The sequence below is a fragment of the Callorhinchus milii genome, unplaced genomic scaffold, assembly GCF_018977255.1.
Source record: "Callorhinchus milii isolate IMCB2004 unplaced genomic scaffold, IMCB_Cmil_1.0 Scaffold1, whole genome shotgun sequence".
Lineage (NCBI taxonomy): Eukaryota > Metazoa > Chordata > Chondrichthyes > Chimaeriformes > Callorhinchidae > Callorhinchus > Callorhinchus milii.
The window spans coordinates 51,755,029-51,774,707 of NW_024704742.1; the positions used below are offsets into that span (position 1 = coordinate 51,755,029).

A 19,679-nucleotide genomic window follows, 5' to 3' on the forward strand; every position below is an offset into this window, starting at 1 on the left:
AGGAGTATTAGGCTTAGTTATATAACCAGTTGTGTCCTTTTACTCTTTACAGTATTGCTGGTAAAGGCCCCTCTCAAAGGCTTTCTTGTGACTGCACATGATCCTGTTCCCTTCAAAAAAGAGACAATGGAGTATGTAAATACATGGAGAAAGCCAAGGCTAGTTAACATGAAGGCCATGCCCATAACAAAGGCAATGAAAAATGGGGAGACACGTCTTAACCTCCCTCAGCAAAACTACCAAGAGTTGAGTTAAATCTGCTATCTTGAGGAGGGGCAGGAATCAATTAGTTCTGTTGAAGAAACATGATTGTGAAATTCCAGAGTTACTAGTCTTATCCAATGAGTTCCCACTAGTTTATTTGGTGCCTTGTGAGCAGGAGGTTGATCCACAGCAGTGCGTGCTGTCACTGTTAATCATTTAGTGATCTAGGTTATATTCCTTTGCTTGTCCTTCAGGTCATCATCCAGTCTGGGCAATTTGATGTGATTTTGGGTCACCAGCTTAAATATTTTACATCAAATCGATCCAGTTATGGAGAATATCTGCTATAAGGAGCCGGAAGCTGGAAGTTTAATTCCTGTGGCACAATGAGTACAATATCTGTAATTTTACTCTTCACTTCTTCAAAAGCTTTAGCACTGTACCATACTCGTTGTGCTATTGAATCAATTCCACAAGAGATCAGAGCAGATCGACACCCAACTAAAAATCTTTGCATTTTGTAGGTTCAATCCTGATTAAAGATTAAGCAAACGAATGAGTACATAACAGAGATCTTGAAAGCCCAGCACAATACATTTCTGTTGTTGAGCTTGTTTTCTCTGATGAGACAGACATTAGGTAAAGATAAATGTGTTTGAAATCAATATTCTATCAAATTGGCTATAGATTGCAGACTGAGAATTGGGAAAGTCTCTCCAATACACATTCTGCACTTCAGAGTCACCAGACATCGATAGAGAATAATGCAATCAATCCAAAACGAGTTCCTGTTGCTTATTATAAGACCATGACCATACTGTCAGTATTCAAATAAAAGTGAATTTTCAGATGAAATACAGAGAAACTGTTTCATGGATCACCAGTATACAGTGATCATTTCATAACAGTTAAAGCACTAATAATTTCACTAGAAGCATGTGTTAAGAGATCACACGCTGACCGGTTGTTAAGACAAGTTTCATTGTATCTTCAGCTGGCAAATTAAATATTGTCCCTTGAAGCTTCTAGTATGTTAAATGTCACTATCTTTTATGCTGAAGTATTTAGCACAAAAGTCTGTCAAACACTCGACAGAATGAGGAGCAGTAACACTATCGCTAATGCTTTTCAACCCTGTGTCACATTGAAGTCACGTAAGATGACTCCGGTTCAGGCTGGGCTTTATATATATCAATCTCTGTAGTATTGTGTCAGTAGATGTTGTAAATACTAGGCACCACAGAAGATGTTTAGAAAGGGTTGTTGTAGTTTAATGTGAGACTCATTTTAAGAAACGCTCAAGTAAGATGCACAGTGTTGATTTATCACATTATGCTGACATAGAAAAGCTATTTACCTGGCAACTGGGCTTGTGCAATGAGACCAACTCCTTTATCATTCGAACCTCTGAGGCTGTGACCCCACCCACCACAAACAGGATTAGTAGAGGGTGGTCACTGGGGTGTGGACGGCTCACCTGTCAGGTCAACACACAACAGTAAAGTTTAGAGCGACTAGTCTTCCACAGGACATGTTACAGTTCCTTCTCAAGATATGACTTACAGTGTTGCAACAATGATATCTGTTATTTTTTAAGACGTTTGTGGGATTTCTCAGCGAGAGCCTAATTCACTGCACAGATGTTTGGATCCATTCTGCTGTAACGAGGATCTCAGTAACACTATCAGTTAAACAATACACAATACACAGTTGATGCAGATAACAACAACAAATTACATTTGTACAGAGCGGGAGTGCGTCCCAAAGTGCTGGAGAAAGATAAAAGATGAACACAAAAACAATCTGATGACAGGTGGCTGAACTAAATCTGTCATAGCATTTTCTGTGTCATTAGCAGTCTACACTTTTAAGATCACTCTTTTTTTCTTTGTGCTTCCACCCGGTCATCTGCGGGGTACCCCAAGGATCCATCCTTGGCCCACTTCTCTTCGTCATCTATATGCTCCCACTCGGTGATGTCATTCGCAGACTTCCACGTGTATGCGGATGACACTCAACTCTACATTTCCACCGCCAGCTGCGGCCCCCCAGTCCCCTGATGTTCTGTCAGTTTGTCTGTCGGACATTAGGAGCTGGATGAGCGCAAATTTCCTGAGTTAAATGTCAACAAGACGGAAGCCATAAGGGTCCTGCCGACGTCTTCTGTCCCATGGTTCTAACCTCCTCAATCTACCTGACCTGTCCTTAAAACTCTGAACTCGTGCACAACTTAGGCATCAAGTTCAATCCCCAGTTATCCTTCCTCTCCCACATCTGGTCCCTAAACAACACTGCTTTCTTCCACTTCCGCCACATTGCCCGTCTCCGACAATACCTCACCCCAAAAGTTGCCGAAACCCTTGTCCATGCCTTCGTCACCTCTCCGCTGGACTACTCTAATGTCTTCCTCTCCCCTCCTTCACTAATCACAAAATCTAACTCATTCAAAACTCTGCCGCCCGCATTCTCACCCGCACAAAACTTCATATCCTGATTACTCCAGTCCTTGCCAAACTCCACTGCCCTGTCACAGAGCGGATCGATTTCAAGATCCTCACTCTAGTGTTTAAATCCCTCCATTCCTTGGCAGCCCCCTATCTCTCCAACTTCCTCTCCCCCCACAGCAGTACCCACTGCCTCCGCTCTACTCGGTCCGGCTTCCTCTGAGTCCCCCGAATCCTCCGCTCCACCATTGGCAACCGTGCTTTCACCCACTACGCCCCGAAACTATGGAACTCCCTCCCTCAACTCCTTCACCTCGTTCCCTCCTTCCCCATTTTCAGGTCGCGCCTGAAGACCTTCCTTTTCGACCCTGCCTTCGGTCATCTTCCCCCTCCCCCTGGCTTGGCTTTGGGCTCCACCATTGTTAAGCACTCTGAGACGCTGCTCAGCGAGGAGGGCGCTATATAGTGCAAATTGTTGTTGTTGATAAGTCTATTAAAGAATAACAGTTAAGTAAAGTTAATAGTGAAAAGGAATGCAATAAAAAGTTGCTACAATATCCTAATAACTTTCCTTCATCGCTAAAAGGTTCAATGTTACATTACACTAAAAACTTCAACAAAGCCAATGCATTAAATACTTGGTGCAATCTATGTGTAAGGTTAGGATATGCTCCTGCTGAGAAAGCTGCAATAGTTGACTTTAAAGCTGTTGTTTTGCACACGTTGGCAAAAATATCCCACACACAGGAAATCCTGGTTGAATAGGTCAGTCTGGAAATCTCTTTCCATTGGGGCCAAAAAGGAAGGGGTTGATCAATGGGAGGAATGCAAAGTATAAATTCCTGAAATACCTAGTCACAACACACCTATTAAATTTAACTATTCAAAATGCAATTACACCAGTAATTCGATTTGTAATGAAGCCAGCCATTTAGTGCCCCCAATAGAGTGACCCAAAAGGGCACACAGTTATTTTGGAGCCGAGCGGCATACCAAGCCTCCCCTTCGCTTAATTGTAGCAGACAGCCTTTTGTAACAACATTGCAGGTCAGTACTTCATCTTTTTGGAAACAGCAGCAGTCAGAACCAGACTGCTAAAGAACTCCATTGTTCACAAAATGACAAACTTGTTTAAAAAAATCCAGCTGACAAAAGGTATAAAAGAAATGTGGCGATCATAAAAGTTGTAGGATTATTTAAAGACAATAAATATAAAATGCGGAGATATGAATGGATGAATATTGGCTGTTATTCATAGAAACTGTATCTGATAGCTAGGATTTTAAGCAGTTAAAAAATATTTATCCGTTCATCCAGCACCAGTCATGCAGTGCAGTATTTTAATTTCTGGCAGTCTCAGGCGTCCTGAGCCAACTGAGTCGCCAGCCCTCCAGGTACTGCGGATGAAAGACCAGCAGCCTGGAGGTGCAGATCAGTCTGTGAAGGCAGGGATTGTTCCCCTCAACTCCTGTGAACTCTGCAAGGCAAACTCCTAATGGGTAGGGTGGTCCAAACTGGACAAGCAGCAGGAAGCTTACCTCAATGGCAAGCTATGTGGTTTTAGTGCACGCTCTAGGACCCTCTGCCTTGACTTTTGCCAACCTGGATCTAATAAGTGCTCCTAGACACGACCCAAGTGAAGGGCACTATATAATTGCAAGTCGTATTTGATGTTGTTGTAATACTTTCTGGAATAGGTAAGCAGAATGCATCCCTCCAAGGAGAGAATGCGTATTCCATTTCCACACCCTGGGAAATTTTCGTCTTTAAGTCTCTGTGAAGGCTGTGACATTAAGGGCAGATTATTGAAATAATTTGGAATTCAGATCATTCTGGCAGTAGCATGTGCCACTGGGGTATAATTAAGGATATTGGCAAATCAGTAAATTGTATGTGTTATGTTTTGCAATTTCAGAATTTTTTCCAAATTTACTCTGGCAAATCGTGAATCCTAAGTCAGAAACGTTTGAAAAGAGGACAGGTAACCCAACGCCAGAGGGGAACGTGGCTGTTTTACTCACTGGCCTCTTTTCGGACTTTGCCGAATTAGGATACATAACTTTTTGTCTGCCACTGTCACAAAATTACAAGTTACAAAGCAGAAACAGCAATTTGTCCAATAAATCCAGTTTACGAACATCTCAAATTCGACCCACTGTGAATATCTTTTTATACTTCAGTCTCAGTCGCACAAACAGCAATGAAGCCCTGAGTGAGAAGGCTTGTGGGTGTGAAGGGAAAGTTAAACAATTTGAAGATTTTGTTGCCAGTTTAATCCTGTCCTTCACCAAGTCCTAATGCCAGGTCTACTATGATATTCCTGTTTAAAGCAACTGTTGTAAAACAATAACAATGACATCTTACATTTACATAGCGCCCTTCATGCAGGGAAGAATCTCAGAGCACTTAACGATAGCGGAGCTTGATGCCAAGCCGGAGAGAGGATGAGGTAACTAGACACGGTTGAAAAGGAAAGGCTTTGGCATGACCTGAAGACTGGCAAGGAGGCCTCTCCAGTCTGATTTCCATGCTGCTCACAGTACTAAGACAGTGCACGTCAGTCACAAATGACATCCGCTCTCTCTAAATGACCAGGGATCCCTCTGCCTCCTTGTGCACCCTTTACTCCAGGACCATTGCTGTCCAGACAGAATGTCTGTCAGACATCAAGTCCTGGATGAGAGTTAACTTTCTTCAGTTGAACGTCAACAAGACTGAGGCTCTTCTGATTGGCTCCCGTCAGCGCCTCCACACCTCAGGCGCTGACAGCATCACCATCCATGGTTGCACACTCCACCTTACTCAGTCAGTCTGGAACCTTGGCATCTTGTTTGACACTCAACTATCCTTTCTACCCCGCATATGTGCCATACCCCGCTCTGCCTTCCCCCACCTCCGCAACATCCCCCGGCTCCTCCACTGTCTCACACCACAGGCCGCCGAAACCCTCACACACGCATTCATACCATCCAGGCTCGACTATGCAAACTCCTTGTTTGTCGGCCTCCCCAATTCCTTCCTCCATAGACTGCAGATCATTCAGAACTCTGCAGCCGGTGTCCTCTCCTACACCAGGCTGATCCCATCCCAACTGTGATCCCATCACTTCCATACTTGCCCAACTCCACTGGCTTCCCATCACACAGAGGATACAGTTCAATATCCTGGTCCTCACCTTCAAAGTCCTCCATGGCCTTGCTCCCCCCTATCTCTGTGGAAGTTGACCAATGTCTGCAGATGGCATCACTGAGTGGGAGTAGGTAAATGAGAAAAAGTAGGGGGCCAAAGATAGAGCCCATACCATCCTGCCCACTTCCTCCGCTCAGCAGGCTCCGGCCTGTTTCACGTACTCCGCTTCGCCTGCCCCACCATTGGTAGGTGGGCTTTCTGCCAATCTGCCCCCACCCTCTGAAACTCCATCCCGCAGTTCCTCCGCCTTGCCCCCTCCCTTGCCTTCTTCAAGACCCATGTCAAGACCCTCCTCTTCAACTATGCTTTCGATCACCCTGCTTCCTCCCCTGCCCTCCACCCTCCCGGACCCCGGGTCCAAAACACTCACTGTCCAGCGTTTTGGGGCATCCTCCCGACGTGAAAGGTGCTATAAAATTTAATTTTGTTGTTGTCCTCCTCTACCTCTCCTCTCCCTTAGACAGTCGATCACGCTATCCTCCTCTCCTCCCTCATCCACCTGGGACTGCACTCTCCTGGTTCAAGTCCTAATTGACCCACCTCCACCACTTTGGCTTCACAAACGGGTTCTCCCTTCCCTGCATGGTCACCTACAGCTACCTCAAGGCTCTATCTTTGGCCCCCTACTTTTTCTCATTTACCTACTCCCACTCAGTGATGCAATCTGCAGACATTGGTCAACTTCCACATGTATGCAGATGACACCCAAAACTATATTTCCCCTTGTAGTGGGATCCCCCTCACCACAGATGTCCTGTCACCTTGCTTGTCAGATATCAAGGCCTAGATGAGCGCCAACTTTCTGCAGCTGAATGCTGACAAGAAAGAAGCCATATTCTGGCTCCCGTAAGTGTCTTTTCATCCACGGCACAGAACTTCCTAACCTCCTTGGCCTATCCCTCAGACTTATTGAACCTGTGCTCAATCTAGGCCTTAGATTCAATCTTTACTTATCCTTCCCAGCCCAAATCTGGGTCTTAACCAGGACCGCTTTCCTCCACATCACCCGCCTCCAATCATAACTCACACCTAATACAGCTGAAACCCTTATTGATGCATTTGTCACCTTCTTGCCTCACTTTTTGCAGTGCTCCCCATGATGGTCTCCCCAGCTCCATGATTCATAAAATGTAATTAACTCAAAACTCCACCGGCCACATCCTCACCCATGCGAAACCCCCATCATCCCAGTCCTTGCCAGGCTCCACTGGCTGCCTATTGCAGAATGGTTCAATTTCTAGATCTTCACACTCATGTACAAATCACTTCATGCCCTGAGACCTCCCTACCTCTCTGACCTGCTTAAGCCTCACTTCTCTAACTGAGCCTTTACTGAGCTGACTCAGTTGTTCCCTCATCCCTTCCGCTTGGCAGCCGCTAGAGGCCCAAGACTCTGAACTCTCTGCCTCAATCCCAACTCTCGGAATCCAATAAATTCAAGAGCCTCACTCAGTCCTTCACTGGTGTCTGGGTCTTAACCAGGACCGTTTTCCTCCACATCATCCGCCTCCAACCATAACTCACACCTAACACAGCTGAAACCCTAATTAATGCATTTATCACCTCTCGACTCACTATTTCCAATGCCCCGTGGTGGTCTCCCCAGCTCCATTATTCATAAAATCTGTAAGTATCACATGGGGTCGTTCATTAAAAGATTCATTGTTAAAGAGCATGTGTGGGAACCTTGGATGAATTTCCCCTCTGAAGCCAGAGGTCTCTGGCCTTGCTAAAATCAGTAAAGTTAGCACTGACAAGATATTGAATTTGGGCCCGTTGTTCATCTGCTCTTTTTTATTTTAACTTTTGTTTTTTTTATTTTGGAAACACAATTGTCATGAGGATGACCTTACCATGCCATGGATTATGTATGTACAACCCCATCCAAAGCTTTTTATGGTTCCAAACAGATTCATTCCCAGTAACTAACCTTCATAAACATGCTGAATCCAGTTTTGAGCAGTTCTGTAAGGCCACCGGACATATACTCGATATCCACAGCTTCAGGTCGATCTGGATGCAATATCTCCTCTAAGACCTGCCTCAGCAGAGGCTTGTATGTGGCCTACAGATTGCAAAAGTTCAAGTCAACAGGAATCTTGTTTCAGTGGCAATTAATATGCACATTTGTAATTTTCTGCCCATCTTCAAAGTTTCTCCCCCCCTTTCAATTAGATGGAAAATATAAAAACTTTAAAAGAATACTTTCCTGAGCAGCAATATGGAGCAAATGAGATTCTTTAACAAAGAGTCTGAGTGGAGATGTCTTACAGCAAATAGACATACATGGTGTCCACAAGTCCTCTTACCCCCTGTTACAAAACAGTGATATGAGGCGATGGAGGAGCTGAAACAAGCTGTCAGAGATGCATTTCACATTGTCACTACATCCATATTATGGAAGATCTTGCATCGAACATGGCGATAGATCAGTATCTGCCCTGAAAATGATGTCACACTGATCCTCTGGCCATTTGGACATCTAAATACAGTTGTACTAAATACAATTAAATAATTCTATATACAATTACCATCATTCTTCCACATGTTTAGTTGTTGGTTAGTACATTGTAGGAAAAAATACAAGGGGGTAACATGTCTTTGTGGACAACCTATAGGGTAAACAACAAGAGGAGAACTGGGTGAAAACCAAATAAATAAATCAAATAAATTAAAAGTTCTTGTTCAATTTAAAGTTCCGAGAATTTAATCCTTTGAGCGCTGACGTACGTAACTAAGCAGGCTCTGAATGAGCAGACAGTTCTGATTAAGCAAAGTACAAACACGTGCTCTGTGCCAAGGAACCCAGGTAAGGAGGGAGGAGTGGAAGTAAAACTGTAGGTCCCGTTCTTTCAAATGGCTGGCTTACTCCCCAACTCTCTGCTCCAGTTCACATCTAAGCACCTCATATGATGAAGAACAGGGCTCCTTTGATTAAGAAACACTGCATTTTATTGTTTGAAAAGATCACTGGTTTCACCTCCGGCTGGGAACTGTGCAGTGTGAGGCACAGGGACAGCTTTCTGCATGAAAGTATTCTCGGTCAACTGGAAAAGACTGGCCTCGAACCAACCGGAAGTTAGGATTATCCCTGATATGTAATACTGAGCACAAAGACATGGACAGAACATATGGTTCAGAATTTATTCTAAATATTCTTATTAATGTTCCTTTTTAAAAAAAACGGTGTTTATAGTTATATGGGGAATTGATATTCAAATATTTTCATTATTTGAACTCATTTTAAGGTAACAGAATGCTGCATTCTAACAATTATCTTGAAACCGGCAGGGACTGAATCAAGTTGGTCGGAAACAGGCTCAGAATAGGGAAGCCATGGGGCAACAACAGTTTTATATACACACACACAAGACCATTGGTGTTGCAAACTAGCAGCTGGTGCAGGGAAATCGCTCTGGATGGTGAATGGGGAGAGGCTGTGACTGGTGCATCTTGCTCAGGATGCAGAGCTCAATATCACTAAACATGCTTTGTAGTGACCAAAAGGCCTCTGAAGCCAAAGCGCAGAACCAGATTCAAATCAGAACAATTCAAGAAGTAGCAAAAGCTTTAATAGGTGCAAGAGATAATCTGCATTTATAGAGCATGATGGAGACTCCTTCAGTGGGTGATCTGTAATTTTTAAAAACTATTATATAGGAATGTTGGAATATGCAGGAATGAAAAAACGTTATGTGGTCCAGCAGTCTGGTCTCAAAAGAATAAATAAGTACATATTAGAAACTACTTTATCTCTTGTACATTACAATCAGTCCTATAGTCCTGTAGCTCAATGTTAGAGCACTTGCCTCGTAAGCGAGAGACTTGGGTTTGATTCCTGGCAGGGCAAAACGTTCAGCAAGTTTCCTTACTCCACAAGCCTCTGTTTACCTAGCAGTAAGTGGGAACCCGATTGTTAGTCAATTGGCGGATCTCTTTTCTGGGGATAATAATCCCCTCCCCCCCACAAAAAGCAATGATAATTTGGTCACTCAATCCACGACTGTTTGTGGGAGACTGCTATCCGCAATTGGCTGCTGCATTTCTCCTACAAATATACAGTCAATTCACTTTACAGTCTATTTTGTGAAGAGCTTTGAGACGTCTAGAAGACGTGAAAAACCCCATATCAAATGCAAGGTTTATTATTATATTGTTATTATTATAATCAATTTTTTCACCAAATAACTATCTAATTCCCTTTTGAACTTCCTGATATAATCTGCCTCCAATGCTTTCCTATCACTCTTTGTGTACAGCAATCAAATCTGAACCATTTGTTCTAAACTTGAATCCATGTCCCCTTTGTTGTACAGTTTATACTTATGGTAAATATATTAAGTTAATTTTCTCTATACTCTATGGCATCTGAATACTTAGATAATATTGAATTACATCCATTATTATACAGATAATTCCAAATGAATATATGGGCCAATGAATACAATATTGTATGGGCCTAAATCTCTTAAGACCTTCAGTATCTAGCTTCAGTAACCAAACATCTATAAAAGAATGTCTGTCCAAATATGGCACAGAGTCAACCTTTTACTACAAATTTTCTTGGAAGCTTGTAACATTTCTCCGTGCAATACATTCTAATGGATTTTGTCAGCGTAGATTAGCCAAAAATGAAACAAAATGACAAAAACATTTTTACTCAGAAAAGCTTTTAAATAAAAATGAGAATACATAGACTGTTGTTCCTCAGACCTATTATAGTCTGCAGATTGTTTCATGTCTGGCCTGACTGCCTGCCTGAGGCATCAACTACCGAATGCAGAGGAATAGCTTACCTCCAGCATGTGTGTACAATTTACTGCCTTAAAGTGGTTTTATTTTACCTTGCAGGTTAGCTAGCTTTGGCAGTAAAACAAGTTCTATATCTTATAGCTTTTTTAAAAGAAACATTGCCAGAATACAACTATTGTTTTCTTTCTGTTGGGTTCACTACACTATAAATGTCAAAACAATTTTTTTTAGGGGATTAAGGAACAATTCAGTCTATTTCTCCTCGGGGCTTTGTACACCCACTTCTCATCATGAAGTAATACAACTGCTGACATTCGCTGGATTTTTTTTGGGGGGGCGCACAACATTCCAGAGCTCTTGTCAACCCTAGTCACGCAAAACTTAAGTGTCTAACAACAGTCAGTAGCTTTGAGCCAAACACAGACCATCTGTTTAATATCTAGACTGAAATAAATTTAGAATTAAAAGGTTTGGGTTGAGGCAAACTACTGAAGGAGAACCTCATGAAACACCACTAGATTTGCTCCCCTCTATAGTTTACTTAAGTTTGATTACAATTGTGAAGCTACTCTTGCTGAAAAACAGACTTTATTCAGTAACCAGCAAAGTGTTTTTTCCAATGGAAATCAAGATAACATACATCATATGCAATTTACAATCAAAGATAGAGCATCTTTATTTTTGTAACTGTCATAACTGAATGTTTGAAATATAGCACTTTACACATTTTAATAATAATCCTTGCATTTTGATATAGCGCTTTTCACGTCTTCTAGACATCCCAAAGCGCTTCACAGAATATACCGTAAAGTGAATTGACTGTATATTTGTGGGTGAACGCGGCAGCCAATTGCGCACAGCAATGTCCCACAAACAGTCGTAGAGTGAAAGTGACAAATTTATTATTGTTTTTTTTGAAGGGATTATTATTAGGCTCTGTGTGGAGTAAGGAAACTTGCCCAAGGTTTCGCCCTGCCTGGAATTGAACTCAGGTCTCTCGCTTGCAAAGCGAGTGCTCTAACCACTGAGCTACAGGACTCCACGTGTAACTCCAAAATAGCAAACTCCAAAATAGCAAAATTTTGCTATTTTTGCTATTTTGGAGTTACACATTTTATGACAGAACTTCTACGTCAGTGCATTTTAACGCATGGTGGGGGATGAATGATGTTGCTAAAACCAGACCCGCATGCAGCCTGGGTGGAAGGGTATTAAAACAGATGAGAAAATAAGTAGAACAATGACAGAGTTGAAAAGAATTTTTTTGGTGTGAACTTTGTGCGATCTTATTTGTAACTCCTCATCCATGTTAATATGCTAAGGAATCAATGTTCTTTTCTATGTTTCTTATTATGGGGTGTCCCTATATACTCCAATTATAGCCTAACTAAGGTCTTGAACTAGTTCAACATTCCCTCCTCATGTTAATATTCTATACTTCTAGATATATAACTGTGGATTCAATTTCACCTATTATGACCTTATTTACCTTCACTTCAACTGTGCCTTTGGCCATCTTCCCACCCCCACCCCCCTGTCCTCCTCCCCTTCTGACCTCAACTCCCAGCTCGGGTCCAAAACCCGATTGCCCTGAGACGTCTTTCTGATGTGAAGGGCGCTACACAAGTGTAATTTGTTGTTGTTGTTGTGCACAAGCACTGATCTGTGTCTCTGCGTACTAAGGTCCCTCTGCTTTTCTACTTCATTTTAGAATCTAACATGTTTAGGTGCATTTCCTCTCCCTATTCTTCCTTACAAAATATATTAGTTCCCCTCCCACATCCTTCAGTTCCCACCCCAGCTCAGATGCCCAGTCAGCTGTGCCAAGGGCTTGGCGGCATTCTCCTGACATGAAGGGTTATATGAATGTAAATTATATTCTATAGTACTTCACACTTTTCTAAATTAGACTGCATTTACTGCATACCTACCTAAACTATTATCTTATTCATTTCCTCCTGCTGTATATTCAAATTTTAATCCCAATGTGGTATCCCCCCAATTTAGTGTCATTATAAAATTCTTATATTGTCTTTTATGATTTGTATCTTTTAGAAAAATCTGTGCTGTGATAAGAATTTTTGAGGGTCAGTGGGGTGTATGACTCATGCGGATATTCATCGTCATGTTTAAGAGTATCCAAACCAAGCTGAGAATTCCATGCATCCCATCTACACATGGAAATTCCAGAGATAGATTGCTGGAATGGAATGCACATTCTCACCCTGGAGGGATGCATCCTGCTTACCCAATTCCGGAAAGTATTAGATTGGCAAGAGCAAGGCTTGGGGACCCCAGAGTGTGCTGTGAAAACCTCAAAGCTTGCCACTGATAGTAATGTCTAGCAAGCTTTCCTGCTGCAAGCTAGACTCACCCCAGGGCTTTGGCTTGCAGGAGCTGAGTGGGAGGATTCGCTGCCCTCAGTGACTGGTCTGCTCTTCCACATCCTGCCAATGAACCAGACTGGCTGTGCTGTCATCAGCAGTGCCCTGGAATACTGCAGACCCGCCTGGCTCAGGAACCGGACTACCAAGTCTGCCACAGAGGGCTGGCATGATTCTGACATTCCTTTCCCAAACATGTCAACTTGGAGCCAGTTTAGCACCAATGAAGAGAGTCACTAGTTGGTTGTTAAGAATCATTAGATACAGCAATGTCACAAAAACACAAATAAAGTTGTCCGAAAACTGCCCAATGATTTAAATGGTAAAGCCACTGCCCAATATGAAACTGAATTACACAGACTTAACAAGTCACAAACACAATCCAAGTTACCTTACGTCTGCCAGCCAGATTTACAGTGTTATAGTTAGCCTCAGAATCCTAATATAGAATAGGGATCACAAAGGCAAATCAGCCATTCCTAACCACTACTCCTGGAAAGTGTAAACGTGTGGGTGTTGGATGGAGCGAGGATTAGAAGAGACTCCTGATAACAAACTTATATGGGCTGGTTTTAGTGCATATCCATGCTGGTTCTAGTGAATGGTTTCTTTAACTATTCTTACAGGGATTCTTTGTGCTGCGAAGCACTATGGAACATGCTCATTCTGCACATTTGATTGGGATTCAAGTGGCAGCTATTCAATGTGCATTCCACAAACACCAACAAGCAATGGGAATCAACTGGGAAGTTGTTGGCAGAACACATTTTTTTGGTTTAAAGGTTTTTTTAAAAAAAAACTGTTTCAGCCCTCCTTTTGTCTGGTAATCTCCCATCTCCAGCAGTTCAAAATCAGAAGTAATTCATTGAATCATAGAAATTACAGCGTAGAAGGCCAGTTAGCCCATTGACATGAAGTCAGTGCTTGCTCCAAAACACACATTCAATTTTAAAATCAATGTTAATATAAATGTATTTGTTGTTTTTCCTCTTCTCCTGAATGTGTTGTCTCACATTCGATTATAGTACTATGCACAAAAGGCCCCTTCTGGAAACTCAACTAAACAGTGGGAAGAATTTGTTAGGTCTACATTTTGCATTTTATGGTACACAAATCAAAAAGATACACCATCTGGCTTCAGCTGTTATGTTACTGATCATACAGGGTGCTGAGGCTCACATGTGAAGAATGACCACTTGTTTAAAGTAGTGGAGGGTGACCAGAGTCTGTGGAACTCCTCTCCTCCTGGTTTGGGATGGGGGGCTGTGGGGAGGTAGGTAAGCTGACTATCTTTGGGGCTGAGTTGGCTCCAAGGTTACATGTCTGGTAATGGAAGTTTGGGTTAAAATGGACTTCTATAGCAGTCTTGGTAGTCTGATACACTCAGCTCCTGATAAGGTTATAAGCCAATGGTAGGCTGTGTAGTTTTTGCTGGGTTAAACTTCAGCACTATCCTAATTCACACATGGGGTTGTTTCCAAGTGTTGGCTCCTGCCTACCTGCACGTATACTCTCTGGGATTATGTAAAGAGAATATTCACCTTTGGAGCACTCCAAACCAGACAAACAGAAACAGTATATATGTAGAAGTCCCATTAGTTTGGTTTGGAGACTCTTAAGTGTGGTGATGGGTTTCTGTGTGTATCAACTATCGACCTGACCAAAAAAGAACTCTGTAAAACTACAACCTTACAAGAGTCCGAGAGGGATGGAAAATTATTGGAGAAGAAAACAAAATAAACTTTTCCATATCTTTACCTGGTGGGTGTCATCTCCAGGGTTGTATAAAACCCTGAACTGTTTCATATGTGACCGTGCTCTGGAGATCCCCCGCAGGTTTTCAAACACCAAATCTACAGCAGTAGTGGCTGTGTTGAAGGTTAATTCAGGTGATGAGGAGCAACCTGAAATAGAAATAATTATTTATAAAACTTGTTAATAAAACATTCAGAACTGCAAAGAAGTAACTTCTGTGCAGCCCGACAACATGTGGTGCCAGTCAGATCCCGCAACAATTTGTGTAAAATGTCTGTGACCTTGATTCAAGTGGGTCTTTGAAACAGTACTTCCTCATGTCACTAACTTGGAAACTTGGAAACATGTAGCACATTTTCCTCATTACGTGAATAAGTATTTGTGGTGTGCCACAGATGTCAGGATTAGCACCATTATCATTTATAATTTTTATAAGTAATTTCATCTGAAATATATCAAAGTTGTCTAAATTTGCAGATAATACCAAATTGGCAATTGTTGAGAATCAATGTGCACTAATTTAAAATTATCTGGAGAAACAGGGTATACGGGCAGAAAGGTGACCGATGCAGTATAATACAGAGAAATGAGAAGTAATAGGATTCATCAAATAAGGAGCAGTATGGAATATGTGCTGAATGGCAATGTAGTTATGGTAAGACCATGTAGCTTTTGTAAAATAGGCCACTGAAATCATTTGTATAATGTTCCCGGATAATTAAGAAAGTGAACAAACTGCTGGGATGTTTAATTGAGGGATCAGGATATAATTTTATTGTATCTGATCTTGGTGAGAATACATTTGGATGATTGCATCTAGCATTGGTCTGCCATTTTCAGAAGTGGTATACAATTGTTGGGGGGCAGGGGGGCGGTGTCGGGAATAATATTTCCATGACTTAGGGGCAGCGCCATAAGGAAAGATTTGCTATCCTATGATTCTTCTATCTTAAAGTGAAGACTTGATACAGATTCTAAAATGATGAATCTCTCAAAACAAAATTTAGACACCAATACATTTTATAATGTTATATCAAATTTCAACAACAACTTACATTTATACAGTATAGTGCTCTTCACATGGGGTAGCGTTTCAGGGCACTTAAAAGGGGGCAATAGGTTCAGTAGATGGATAAAAGCCTTGCAAAGCTTTAAAAGCCTCTTGGACTTAGCTTCACCCAGTTGGCTCCTGTGCAAAAGCTTCATAGTTTCTGTACACCACTTGGAAGTTCTCCATATCAAACACTTAAACCACATTTGCGCTTTTGATCTCATATAAATCCCACAAACAGTTGTTCCACGCTGTACTGAAACAAGGAATTTATATTCTGGTAAAACAGAATTTAATTTGCGTTCACAGGTGAAGTGGGGCTATAAGTTCCAAGTTATCCTACATTGTTTTATAGTTCTGATGCTCGATGGGAGAAATGGAAACATGCTGCGTTCCTAAATAAAGCCATTCTCTTGACCAGTACACTTTTTATCAAATGGACATGTACTATTATTCTACATGGACCCATTAAAGACATAAAACACACCAGCTCCACTGAAACAAAGAATATGCTTATAAATTTACATTATTATTTTTCTGATAATTGTGGTCGTTAAAATGTTTTCCTAATAGTTTCCATCTACATTCACCTTATAAGACATTATATAACATTTCATCATTTACAGGCTTTTCATTTTTTTTCTGTTCAAGTTTAATGCAGATGTTGGGGAAAAAATAACCATCTGTCTCATTGTGTGCATATCACATACGTAGATAGCTCTGAAGGAAATGTTCAGCGTCTTCCATCACCCTCCTCCTTTCCAACATTCCCCGGGTCACCAGGAATGTGAAGAGAAGCTCAAACTACTCTACAACTCCATCCCCAAGAAATTTGGACATAAACTACACAAAAAGAATGGCTTTGTTGTGATGAAGTCCACTGCCACTAAAGAACTAGTACACAATCCATATGAAATCCAGATTGGAGGTTGTGATGCTTGAATTGCTGAATGATCGAGAATAGCGTGAGAGGCTGCACTGAACGTTTGCCAAAACACATACTACCAGTTAAGAACTGATGGCATGCGCTGCTGTGTTGCAATTTGTAGTCTGCCTTTATGACAGAAAAAGGGTCAGTTACAAGGCCAGGTGGCTTTATTGTTTTTTTACACACACACACACAATTGTCCTGGAGCAAGCTGATTACTGTGACATTTTCTGCATTCGAAAAATGCAGTTTACTTTAATGTTTTCAAGTTGAATGTTTTGAAGTATTAATGGAAACATTGCAGAACAGGCATTCTGCAGTTACATAATATCTGGGATAATGGCTGCCAGAACTGTATAAGTCTGCAATTCCATTAAGCAAAGCTTATGAGGTCACAAACCACAAAAATATTAACAACACTCGGAATCTGAATTACAATCTTAACCTCAACGCCAGATATGTGTTGCTACTCACAATAAACTAAACAGCTTCTTGAAAAGTATAAAGCACAGTGGTGTGCACATGTCATGCACTTTGACGATTTATGGCGGTGAATGCTTACATAAAGAGTTCTTCTCAGATAAGCTCATCGGATAGAGAGTCAAATCATACCACTCTCCCAGCAGCTAAAGCACCATTGTTGAGTGCTATTGGAATCTTTAGTCATAAAAGGTTATGGGCCAGATATTGCAGTGTGGAGAACTGTGATGTTCGATTTGAAGAGACTGGGTATTATAATAGGATTTGAAGAGATAGGATATTATAGATCATTAACTCATGTTTTGTTGTTTAAGAAAAATCTTGTACACTATTTTTTTTTGAAGGGATTATTGCCCCTGGAAATGCGATCTGCCAATCAACTAATAACCGGGTTCCTACTTTCTATTAGGTGAACAGAGGCATGTGGTGTAAGGAAACTTGCCCAACATTTCACCCTGCCCAGGAATCAAACCCAGGTCCTCTCGCTTGCAAGGCGAGTGCTCTAACCACTAAGGTACAGGACTCCACCATGGACAAGACAGAGGCTTTCCTGCTTGGCTCCCACCGCCTTCTCAACACAGGTGTAGACAGGATCAAACTGGAGATGGATACTCCACCTCATGGAGCCTGTGTGGAATCTCAACTCTCAACTCTCCTTTAAACTTCACATCTGTGCTCTGTTCTACTCAGCTTCCCCCTACCTTAATAACATCTCCGCCATTACCTCTCCCCTCGGCCCACCGAGACACTGAATCACACATTCAATGTCCAGGCTAGATTACGCCAATTATTCTCTTTGCAGGCTGCAGACCATCCATAACTCTGCAGTTAGTGTCCTTTCCTGCACTAGGCTTTATCAATCACTGGGCCTAACAATCCATCCTCACCTGGCTCCAGTGGCTCCCATCACCAGTGAATCGAGTTCAAGTTTCTCATCCTAACCTGTAAATCCCTCCATGGTCTTTCCCCAACCAACTTCTGCAACCTCCTCAAACCTACAAACCTGGCCGCTCCCTCCATTGATCAGACACTGGCCTGCCTCACGTTCTCTGCCCCACCCACCGTGTCCTGGCAGAGATCCACCATTGGTGGTCGGGCTAGCGTAGCTGTCCCCACTATATGGAACTCCATCCCGAAATCTCTTTGACTTGCTCCTTGCCTCGTCCGTCTTAAGACCTTCCTCTTTGACCGTGTTTTCAGCCATCTTTCCCCATCCAGCTATTGTTATGGCATCTCTAAGTATCTGCCAATATATCATCGACCAAATTCCCCTTGGAGGAGTTATTGAACTCAACTCAAATTAATATCAGTACAATGTCATTAAATGGTAGTTAATCAACGTAGTAAAAAGGAAAGGTACAATCCCCAAAATATATGCTGTTACCTGCATTTTTATTTGCCTTTACTTACACTAGGGTTTTAAATCCATACCCAGAATTAAAAATATAATATTATATTGTTTGTACCCATTAGTTCTTCACAGAAATTCCAAACCTATTCTTTGCAGAAATGATAGAAGATACACTATATAGAAATACAACACTTCCAGTTCATGACAGTCTGGAAATATTTTCGAATGAAGTTGCTCACTCTGATAGCACTAAACTGAGCAGAGGGAGCCACAAAGCTCTGTGCAGCCCACGGAGTAAGCAATCATCCCAGAACTCATACATTTCACTGATCACCGAATCAATCCTTTGCAGAACAGACATTAGCCAATGAAATAATGTAGATTTCATCCAATGTTTCTAATTTCACATCTATACATCACAATGCCCACCTCCGCCCATACCTCTCAACCAAAGCAGCCGAACCCTCATCCACGCCTTCGCCACTCCCCACCTGGATTATTCCAATGCCCTCCTCGCTGGTCTCCCCAGCTCCACCGTATATAAAATTCAACTAATTCAAAAATCCACTGCCCGGACACTCACCCGCACAAAACTCTGTATCCCGATCACACCAGTCCTTGCCAGGCTCCATTGGCTCTCAAATACCAAACGGATCAATTTCAAGATCCTTTCACTCGTTTTCAAATCCCTTCCATGCCCTCACACCTCCCTAACTATCTGATTTACTTACGCCCCACTCCACCACCCTCGGCTGGATCCAGCCTCCTGTTTGTCACTCGTGCTCTATGGTCACCTCCCCATTCCCTTTCCCCCTGGCTCGGGGTCAGACTCCGCCACTATCAAATACTCCGGGACACTACCCCGAAGAGCGCTATATAAATACAAGTTGTTGTTGTATCTATCCAACATTCTGGAATGAATGATGTATGGATTGCTTGCAGGTATAACACCCCTGAGTAAGGTCACTATTGTGCTTGAAGTAGAATGCTGGAAAACCTATACTTGTTGACATTTTGGCCTTTGTTGGACGTTTGAGGTAGCAATAGTATGCTGGGATCAGCAAGCCATTAGCAAATTGAATTTTTTTACAGAAAATTACTGACTTCCATTATCAAACACAGTGTTAACAACAGGGTAATG

At 42.0% G+C, this 19,679-nt stretch overlaps 1 protein-coding gene across 1 annotated transcript in view; it reads right to left on the reverse strand.

Annotated features, from left to right (window-relative positions):
* scfd2 (sec1 family domain containing 2) overlaps positions 1 to 19,679 on the reverse strand; it is a 168,532-nt gene that overhangs the window by 5,913 nt on the left and 142,940 nt on the right. Inside the window, exons 6-8 of the mRNA XM_007892741.2 lie at positions 14,732 to 14,877; positions 7,768 to 7,902; positions 1,562 to 1,681 (exon numbers count right to left, since the gene is read on the reverse strand). Of these exons, the coding sequence (XP_007890932.1) occupies positions 1,562 to 1,681; positions 7,768 to 7,902; positions 14,732 to 14,877 (401 nt within the window). The remainder of the gene's footprint in view (positions 1 to 1,561; positions 1,682 to 7,767; positions 7,903 to 14,731; positions 14,878 to 19,679) is intronic.